Source organism: Phaseolus vulgaris, chromosome 1, assembly GCF_000499845.2.
Source record: "Phaseolus vulgaris cultivar G19833 chromosome 1, P. vulgaris v2.0, whole genome shotgun sequence".
Classification (NCBI taxonomy): Eukaryota; Viridiplantae; Streptophyta; class Magnoliopsida; order Fabales; family Fabaceae; genus Phaseolus; species Phaseolus vulgaris.
The window spans coordinates 12,103,549-12,114,401 of NC_023759.2; the positions used below are offsets into that span (position 1 = coordinate 12,103,549).

General features: G+C 38.4%; 1 protein-coding gene across 1 annotated transcript; it reads left to right on the plus strand.

Moving 5' to 3' along the window:
* Positions 1–2,439: 2,439 nt before the first annotated feature.
* Positions 2,440–4,389, plus strand: LOC137815532 (uncharacterized). Its single transcript, XM_068618648.1, has 3 exons — positions 2,440–2,502; positions 3,062–3,927; positions 4,041–4,389. Exons 1-3 carry the CDS (start codon positions 2,440–2,442, stop codon positions 4,387–4,389), a joined length of 1,278 nt encoding a protein of 425 aa, XP_068474749.1.
* Positions 4,390–10,853: the final 6,464 nt, after the last annotated feature.

A 10,853-nucleotide genomic window follows, 5' to 3' on the forward strand; every position in this document is an offset into this window, starting at 1 on the left:
TCCTGCATAAGTAACTTAGTCGAACAGCCTGAAGAGTAAGAGGTGACGCTCAAGTCAAGGATGCTCCAGATGGTGACACGTGTACAGCTGGATGCGAGCCACGTGTCCAGATGTGTAACTGTCAGGAGAGAGAAAGCGCACAGGTATATAAGGGATCCTAACGAACTTTTGAGGTACGCGCATTTTAAAATACTTCTTTACGCTTGCGAGAACTTGAGTACGCTGAGAGAGAATATTGCACGGTTCCTGAAGTTCTTAGTTTCTCATAGTATTTTGGTGGTTCAGTCGCTGACTTGGGCGTCGGAGCGCGATCGGCCGCAGCGGCGCCGTTCTGTCTTTTGCAGGTTCTTGAGGTGAATCAAGGCGAAGGACGGAAGCTAGCACGGTGCAAAGTCGATCCAAATTTGACGAGGCAAGACTCTTGCGTTCTGGTCAACAGGCAGGATCAGTTAGTAATTTGAGAATCAATAATTTAGAAAAGTAAAATATGTATGATTTTGATATTCAAATACTAAAATTCTAAAACTTAAAAATTTAATGATAAATTGAAAAAATTGTAAAATATTATTGATAAAATATGTCATTACTATAGAAAATTTAAAGGATTTAATAAAAGGCTAATATAAACATCGCACGCCTGGTATTGCTTGCATGTCCGAAACAAATTTAAAACGTGAATTAAAATATGAGCAGTCTGATTTCGGTCCAATGATTTCAATTCGGCGGTGATTGGATAAACGGTGATTTGTGAAACAGTAGAAGAGAAGGTTTCTTTCATTTTGTTTGATAAATAATAGCTTAAGAAAAAGAAATACAGGGACTGGTATGTGTTTCAGAGTTTTTTTTTTCTAGGTTACTGGTGTAATTTTTTTTAATTATTAAAATAGTTTTATTTTTAAATTCTAAACATGGATTAATCATGTTTCAAAATACTACTTTCAATTAAAAAAAATCATAAACTTAATTTTTTAAATTTTCAGTTTAAGATAAAAAAAAAATGTTTTAAATATGATTTTTATAATTTCTAATATATATTTGTAAGACATAATATAATTCTTTTAAGAAAAAAAATGTATTTATAAACTGGACTTTTGGTTTTAGAAATTTGTAGTTTTGTAAATGTCTCTTGCGTAGTTGAAAGTTACAAAAATAAGTCTTGGTTAGTTCAAAAAGACTTACTTAATATAATAATTTCACAAAGAAATCCTTTAGAAAATTCTAGAATATATTTGTCCGTAATTTATTCCTTCCCAAAAATCTATACTATATTTGTTAGTTGTACCGACCAGGTTATCGGGTGTGATGACGTGTCTTGCACGTGACTATGTGAGGCGTGCTCAGCGGAACACGTGACTATCTCGAGAACCGAATTGGTCGGTCTCGGTTCTCCCGTCACCGGTCAGCTCTTTGTATCGGCCGAGCCTGGCGGTCCTTCTCTTCCTTCCTCTCTCCGCCGGCCTCGGCACGGGCCTGGTTGCGGAACTCTCTTAACTCCTCGAGCTGCATGTACTTAGCAACTCTCTTTCTCAGTTCGTCCAGGCTGTCGGCCGGCAGCATGCACAGGTTGTCGGCAAAGGGCCCCGGACGCAGGGCCGTCAGCATGTGGTGCATGGCGACGTCCGGACTCAGATTCCGGATGCTCATCGCCACTTTACTGAACCTATCCACGAAGGTTCTCAGCGACTCTCCCTTCTCCTGGCGGATGCCTACCAGAGCGATGGAGGTCAGATGGTGCGGCCGGCTGGTCGCGAACTGAGTTTCAAACTTTGCGACGAGCGTGGCAAAACTATCGATGGAGTTGGGTAAGAGCTTAGTGAACCAACTCAGGGCTGCTTCCTTCAAGGATGTGGGGAACACCCGACATAAGATGGCGTCGTCCGAGGTGTAGAGACTCATATGGGTGGTGTAGGCGTCCATATGCTCGTCCGGGTCGGTCGACCCGTCATATCGGTCTCGGTTAAAACCTTTCCACTTCTCAGGTAGTGGGACTTCGATGATGTTGTTTGTAAAGGGATGTCGGCAGCTCGGGTCGGGCGTCAGGGTCGTCCGGGTGGACCTGATTAGGCACGACTCGTCGCCCATCTCGGTTTCTCGAGGAGGGGGTCGGCCTCTCGTCCCCTCGGCCACATCCGGGTTGGGTGGCGAGGTGTAGGACTTGTCGACGACATTTGTCGGTAGGATAGAGGGTCCTCCCTCTCCCAGCTTCTTCTTCATCTCATCGTTCTCCCTGCGGAGAACTTGCAGCTCTTGCTCGTTTTTCTGAGCAGTCTCCTCAGCTCTTCTTTTCATCTCGGCCATCTCCCTCTAGAGAGACAGCAGCAGCATTGTTTGGTCGGCTTCAGTCATCCTTTCCATGCTTCTTGTTGAGACCATCTACTCTTTTCCTTCAGCTAGTTTCCCTCGGCCCCACGGTGGGCGTCAATTGTTCCTGCTAGGGAGATGGGACCTAAAGAACTATTGAAGTCTTCTTCTCCTTCCTTCGATCGGTCAGGTGACTGGATGGTGAGCTGGGATTTTTCTCGTCCTCCTACTTCTCCTTCGGCACTCGGCCTCGGCTGAACACCGGATGGTGGGGTACCTGCGAAGGCACTCCGACGCTCAAGTCAGTAAAACGGGTGGTCAGCTCTAAGGTAGGTGAACAATAATAAATGACATACCTTACTCCTTGGGATGCGTGCTATTTATATTATTCTAATGGGCCTACCTTGTTGGGCCCGTTTATCGAGGTGGATGTCGCTTAGGGTCGTATTACCTAATTCTTAATGATAGATTAACTTCACTGATATTGCTTTGAGCGTTAACTGTAATGGGGTCGGCTATCGGCCAAATCATCATGACATGGGTCGGCCATTGGCCATATCCTAATGGTCTTGATTGTCTTGGCCAAGCCTTCTAAGGTCTCAGAGTGAGGAAGATGTGCCCAAGACAAGAACCTCAGAAGAGCAAGGGAGCGAGGTATCCAGATGTTTATTCTGCGGACATGAGATTTGACATGTCAGTTAGAATCTCTAAGAGGAGAGTGGCATGAGGTTATTCTGTTCCATTGGTTGTCAATGACCAGATCCAACAGTTGAACTCAGACGGAACCTTTCCTTCTTCCAGTTCTACACCCCCATCTAATTCTCCAAATTCTAGCAGCACTGGCTTGTACAATGTTAGCTACAAAATTAGCATGAATCTACTACCTAATGCCAGGTTAGGTGCACAGAAGTCTATGTTAAACACAACAACAAATGTAACTGAGGCTGTGAATGTTTCAGCCGAGGGAATTTATGATGCTGAAGCTGGAAGCTTATGTATGGTAGGTTGCAGAAATCTTGGCTCAAAGAACGAAATACCATCAAAAACTTCTCTGGATTGTGAGATTATAGTCAAGTTTCAGTTCCCTCCACTTGATACAAACAAAAATGGAGATTACATTAAAGGAAGTATAGTAAGCACACGAGAAAATTCAGATCCTCTCTACTTCAAACAGTTGGATGTGAATTCAGCTGCATTTTACACCGCCGAAGCATCACGAACCTTAAAAAAAGTAGATATGGAGGTCATAATGATTCTAGTTTGCACCACACTAGCATGTGTTTTTGTGGGTTTGCAACTCTACCACGTGAAAAGAAATCCTGATATGGTTTCCTTAATCTCCTTTGTCATGTTATTGATTCTTACTTTGGGAAATATGGTACCCCTTGTTCTGAACTTTGAAGCCCTTTTTGCACAAAATCATGGCAAGAAAAGCATTTTGCTCGGAAATGAATTGCTTGAAGTAAAGGAAATTTCTGTACGGCTAATTGTAATGGTGGGTTTCTTGTTGCAACTCCGTCTCTTGCAGCTAATATGGTCAGCAAGAAAGGATGATACGAAACAAATGGACCTTTGGATGGCTGAGAAGAGGGTTTTCTATGTCATTTTTACCTTACATGCAGCAGGGTTATTGATTACATTTCTTGTACACCAAAACAATACCTTGCATGGTGATGTAGTGTCTTCTTCTGGTCATTCACAACTTCATACCTTTTGGGAGAACTTGAAATCTTATTCAGGTTTGGTACTCGATGGCTTTCTCTTGCCTCAAATTTTGCTAAATTTGTCAGGAATTCCAAGGGGAATGCTCTTTCTTGTTCATTTTACTATGGAATCAGTTTGGTTAAAGTAATTCCCCATGCATATGATCTCTTTGAGGCTCTTGTATATGTGGACGGCTCATCCTTATACGAGGATGAGATTGCAGACTATTACTCCACTGCTTGGGATATAATCATTCCTTTGGTAAGCCTTTTGTTTGCTGTAATCATCCATTTGCAACAACGGTTTGGTGGTTGTATCATTATGTCTTGGAGAATTAAGGGCAAAGAAGAATATGAAAAGGTGCCTGTGGTGACTGAAAGATAGATCCAAAGAAATGTGGTAAATAAACCATTTTATGCTGAGAAAACAGAATGGCTCATCCCTGTCTTTTTTCCATTCCTATCCACTGCTAAATTTGTAACATATTTCAAATTTTTATCATTGATTTCCACTCTATAAAATTGCCATGTTACTCCAATTAATTACACTCAGTTATAAATGTTGAATTCCATATTCAAAAGCACACTAGGATTTTCTTTTTGTCCAGGAAGAATTTGATAGATGAGTCTCTGAATGCTGAAGTTTCTCTCTGATTATTTATGGTTTCAACAGCACTGCAGCATCTAATATTTGGACTTTTTGTGGTTATGATCTCCCACAAATGGCTATAGATCAAGTACCAAACTCAAAATGATTTTGTTAATTTTTCTTATTAATTTTGACATTTAATATTAGAAGCACATCCCAATAACTTTTAATGAAAAATATATATAATTTCTGACCCATTAATCTGAATTAGCAACACCAAAAAAACTGCTCCTTCTGTCATAACTGAGTCATATCTTGTAATACAGTTTTAGCTTACACAATTCACAGGCATATCTATTCCTTGTTTAGAACCAATTTTAACTAAAGGTTATCTGCAAGAGAAGGAACCTGAAAAAGTAGTTGTTGTAACTTGTATACAAATAACTTTACTCATGACTTGCAGAAATTTTGTGCTGGAAAAGTCTGAAAATTTATGTCTTGTAAGAAAAAGAAATTAATAAAATTTACGAATTATGTCACATTTTTTATGGGATGAAGAATAGAAATACACTCTCTAACCTATTTTTCGTGATTGATTAAAATTTACTCACTGCATCCCATGATAACAGTAGTTTTTAATTAAATTGATTAATGTTTTAAATTTTTAATCAAACATTACTTTTCATTTTTAATTGGTTCCTAAATTAACAATTTTATCAGTATTAATAAAAATAGTGCATGTATTAAGAAGTGAACCTATTTCAAAAAAAAAAAAAACAAAAAATGGCAATCTATGGTTCTTAATATATATGAAAAATGTTTACAGCGTTACAAGGAAATAGATACATTAGTTATATATCCAATTTTTGTGATTTTTGAATAAATTTTAATAAAAAATGTATTTAAAATAATGTATTATATTAGAGTGTATGTGTTTTATATAATTAATATTATAATAAACAAGTATAATGAAGAATAACCATTATATTTTAGTGTACTATAAATTATTTAAGTTTTGATAATTTATTTTAAAGAAAACAATTGGAATTTAATTTAAAGATGGAGATAAAAGAAGGTAGATTAAGAATGATAGGAAATTAGAAAGGTTATTTGTATAAAGATATTTTAAAGCCATTGATATTTTTTTAATTACAAGGATATGCACATTTTAAAAATAAATAATGTATTTAATATGTAGTTGAAAGAGTATAAAATAGATTTATAAATAAATTTTTTATCAAAATATTATTAATGGCCACTTAATTTATTTATCAAAATATTATTAATGGCCACTTCACAATTGAACTATATACAAATTGTTCTCGAACGGATTTGGGACCTAGAGAACGATTTTCCAACCTATACCTTCGGTCGGTCGCTGATGCTCCAAGCTTCCTGCTTCACCTTCCTTCTCTCGGTCGTCTGACTCCACAGGCGGGATGGTACGTGCAGAAGGCACTCCAACGCTCAAGTCAGTCGGGGTGTTAGCACTCGGGTGTCAGAGTACTGTAGATAATGACGTACGCTCCATCGTGAATCTCTTGCAATACATATTGAGCTTGCTCCTTGGTGAGGCATTTTAGGAGCAGCGTTGAATACCCCCTTCGGTATAGATCTTGGCCGATCATGGTGTACGGGCGCATTGTAGTTTAATTGCTTTCTCACTGCCTGGTTTGCAGGTTCCATGCTCTAGATATTGGATGATTGGACTCATCCAAGTATCGACTTCGGTGATGGCCAGGCATTCGACCTCTCCTACGCTCGGTTGCTTCAAATGGATCTGAATAATCGACCGGTGGTGGCTTTGCTTCTTAGTGGATGCAAGGTAAGACAACGCGTCTGCCTGTTCGTTGTCTTGTCGGGGTATATGTTCAATAGTGACTTTACCAAATTTGGCAACGGAGTTGCTGATCGTATGGTAATAGTGCTGGAGGAGGGGCTCCCTCACCTCGAATTCGCCTATGACTTGGCCGACTACCAGTTGGGAGTCGCTTTTATATGTGACCTCGCACCCCCTAGGTCATGAGCTAAACTGAGGCCAGCCAAGATGACTTCATATTTGACCTGGTTGTTTTGTTGCCTTGAAGGCAAACTGCAGTGCTTGCTCAATCAGCAGGTCGCCCGATTCCTCCAGGACTACACCTGCGTCGCAGGAGGTTTTATTGGATAACCCATCAACATATATCGTCCATGTCGTAGGGGCGTCAGGCTGTGGTGGCAGCTCTGTCGAGAAGTCCGCCAAATACTGGGATTTGATGGCGCCTCTCGGTTCGTACCGAATGTCGAATTCTGAGAGTTCGACCGACCATCCTATCATTCGTCTTGCAAGATCGGATTTATACAGTATTTTATATACGGGATAGTTGGTCTTTACGGTGATGGTGTGATTTTGGAAGTATGGTTGCATCCTCCTCGCCGTTAGGACCAGTGCTAGTGCCACCTTCTCTATCATCTAGTACCTTGTTTCGGCCGCGTAGAGTGTGCAGCTGACAAAGTACACTGGACGTTCTTCATTGTTGATGTCCTGCATGAGGGCGGCACCGATCGCCCTTCTAATACGACTAGGTAGACCACGATCGGCAGATCGGGTCTTGCCTTCTGAATGACGGCCGGTGATGAGAAAAATTCCTTGAGCTGGGTGAAAATGCTTTCACATGCTTCATTCCAGCTGAACTTTGCAGTTTTGCGAAGCATTTGTGCCATGGGTCTCATTCGTTCGGCTAGGCGGGGGACGAACCTAGACAATGCTGTCAACCGGTCGAGTAGCTGCTAAATTTCCTTCAGATTTTTTGGGCTTCTCATCTCAGTTATCGCCTTGCATTTGTCAGGGTTGACCTCAATTCCTATGTGAGTCAGCATGAATCCCAGAAACTTGCCCCCTTCAACCCCGAAGAGCATCAAAGACTTCCTGCAAGTCCCTAACGTGTTGGCCGCACGAGTCAGATTTGACAACGATATCGTCCACGTAGACCTCCACGCTTTTGCCGATCATTCCCTTGAAAATTTTGTCCATCAACCTCTAATACGTTGCCCTCGCGTTCTTCAGGCCGAACAACATTACTTCGTAGAAGTAGTTTGCATCGTCGGTCGTGAAGGCTGTTTTCTCTTTGTCCCTGGGGTGCATGCTTATCTGATTGTAGCTAGAATAAGCGTCTAGGAAACTCAATACCTTGTGCCCTGCCGCTCCATCAACGAGCCGGTCGATGTTAGGCAGTGGGTATGAGTCTTTAGGGCATGCCTTGTTTAGATCTTTATAGTCGACACACATTTGCCAGGTAGAGTACTGGGTCTCACGGATGAACCCAACCTTAAGGAGTTTTTCGACATTGACTCTGGTCGCGAGTCTCTTTTCTTCACCGTGGTTTCTCTTCTTCTGCGCGACCGGACGCGCTTCTTTGTATACTGAAATTCGATGGGTGATGATCTCGGGATTGACGCCTGGGACGTCAGCAGCCATCCACACGAAAAGATCAACATTTTTCTTGAAGGCTTGATGGATGAGTTCGACATCGGTAGCTAAATTAAATTCAGGCTCTATTCACCCCTCCCCCCCCCCCCCCCCCCCCCCCCCCCGTTTGCTTCTAGAGCCAAGTATAACTTCACCCCCATTAACCTCTATTCCAAGGAAATAATGAAAAGGCCAAGATCCTTGAGACTAAAATTTGAATGCAAATGTCTTTTAAAGAAGATACCTCAGACTTGGAGTTGCAAGTGATTATAATGTCATCAACATATATAACACGAGTAACATGGAGGTAAGAGCGAGCCTAATGAAAAGAGAAGTATCACTCTTGCAACAGGAAAATCCAATTGAAGAAGAGTAGGATTAAGGTTATAAAACCAAAATCTAAGCACCTGTTTCAATCCATACAAAGCCTTGTGTAACTTCCAAATTTTTCCTTTGTTTATAGAATTAAAACTAAGAGACGCTTCTTTCAGTTCACCATGCAAAACAAAAACATTGTTTACTTCCATTTGAAGAATGTGCCACTGTTTATCCAAAGATAAGTTAAGAACAACTAGTATGGTAGTTGGTTTAAGAATAAGACAAAAAGTGTCATGAAAATGAAATCCTTCTCTGTGATTGTATCTCTTTCCTACAACTCTTGCATATCATAAGTTTCTATCAACATTATACTGCATTTTAAAAACCACTTACAAACAATAGTCCTCAACCAAGGGGCAAGTCCACCAAACTCCAAGTACAATTTCTTTCAAGAGAAACTTAGTCATCCTTCATATCTTGACTCCAGTTTTTAGGAGCAATGAGATTCCAATTGAATATGTTATTTCTTTTATTCTCAAAATTTTCATGAGCATTCCTTGACCTCTCTAGTATAGAATTTGTTACCTCTTAATTTGCTTATGGAGTCACCATGACCACGTATAGAGTTGGAATACTGCCACTATGAAGGGCCTGAAGCAATATTGGCATGAATCAAGGGGATCTCAACACACTTTCTTTTCTCAAATAGCTCTTTTTGGTAGACAAAATGATGCAATCCTAGCTTGCATTGATATGAGGCTTTTGTTTTATATTTTGGGGTGCGGAATTTGGAGAGATTAGGTGGCTAAAATGAGTGAAAGAAACTATGAAGTATTGGTGTATAGATAATGATGATGAAGCTTAAGAGAGGTTAGACTAACTCCTAAGAAGATTCAAGCAAAACACTAATAGAAGTGCAAACTTGAGAGTGAGAATTTGAAGACAAATGAACTAGCAAGTTGGGCAGCTTTTCATTATCAATTCAAATCTCATTTACAAAGGGGCTAACACTTATATTTATAGTGTTTATGGGTAGCCAAAGTGCAAGCTTTAACCCTAAAACTATGGTCTAGAGTTTCATTGAGTCCAAAGAGACCCAATTGTAACTCTAGCTAGACTCTTTCTTTTTCTATTTACATCCTACTCTAATTGGCCTAAAACATGGTCCAAGATAATGGCTGAAATACAAGCAAAAAATAAAGCCTATACTACTTTGTACAAATTTATAAGACTAGAAAATTTGGAAGAAAAGTTAAAAATTAATTCTCCATAAAAATAGAGTTTTTTGAACTTCGTCTTCTTCTTCCATTCTTCTAGTCATGACCCTAGTTGAAGGTTCAATATGTGTCCTTCCGAATGGTCCTCCATCACAAAAGAACTCCAATATCATCAACACCATATGGATCAAGTGGATCAAGTCGAGAGAAAATAGAAATATCAATTTTCAGCTTAATTTCTAACAAATATTCATTGATACTTTTTTTTCTTTTTTGATATAACATGTAAAGGATAAAGAGAGAGAAGAAAAATAAAAAAGAAAAGAAATACTTTTTTTATGTAGCTTGATGTTAAAAATACAACATACAAACCTTATAAACGCAAAAAAAAAAATAACAAGTGTTAACCAAAGAGACTTTTATATCTATCTTTTACCAACGACAACATCAATTTAACTAATTTTAATGTGAAGTGTAAAAATCAATGGCATTATGACTAAAGAATGAGAATAAATATGAAACATAAATTTGTGTATAAATATATTGAAATAATCATTTGTGAATTTTAGGTCATTTCATAGGATAATGTTTACACTATCAACCTAAAAAAATATTAGATGGTAAAATAAAATTTAAATAATAAATTAGGAAAAAAGATAGATTAAATATTTGGAGTAATTTTTTTTACCAAACTAATATTACCATATATACTTCTATGAATGTATAGAAATATTTTCACAATTATTTATAATAATTATTTTTCATAAAACAGTTATTAGCTATTGATCCAATGTTTATAAAATAAATATAATCTTTAATTTTTTTTAGAATCTTTATATTTAAACTAAAATTTACTAAACTAAATTAATTTAGTTATAATTTGCAAAATATTTTTTATTTTGAATCTTTTTATTTAATTATTTGCAATAATCTACTGTGTCTTGACTATATCACAAAAATTATCCGGATAATATGTTAGAAAATTATCATAGTTATTATTTATTATTTATATTATATTTATTATTTAAGAACATTTTTTAAGTTTCTTACTTTTCTCATGTTATCTTATTATATAGCTTTTTATAAATGTATTGCTTGCTATTATAGTAGTGTTTTAATACAAATATATTAAATAGAACAAAATCTTAAAATTCCAAATTAGTTTCTCATGGAGATCAAGTTCAAGACCAAATGGAGGCCAATACTCAAGGACAAGAAGAGGAAGAGGCTCAAGTGCTAGACGCTCATGGAGTTGGTAGCCCACCTCAAAGGCTTAC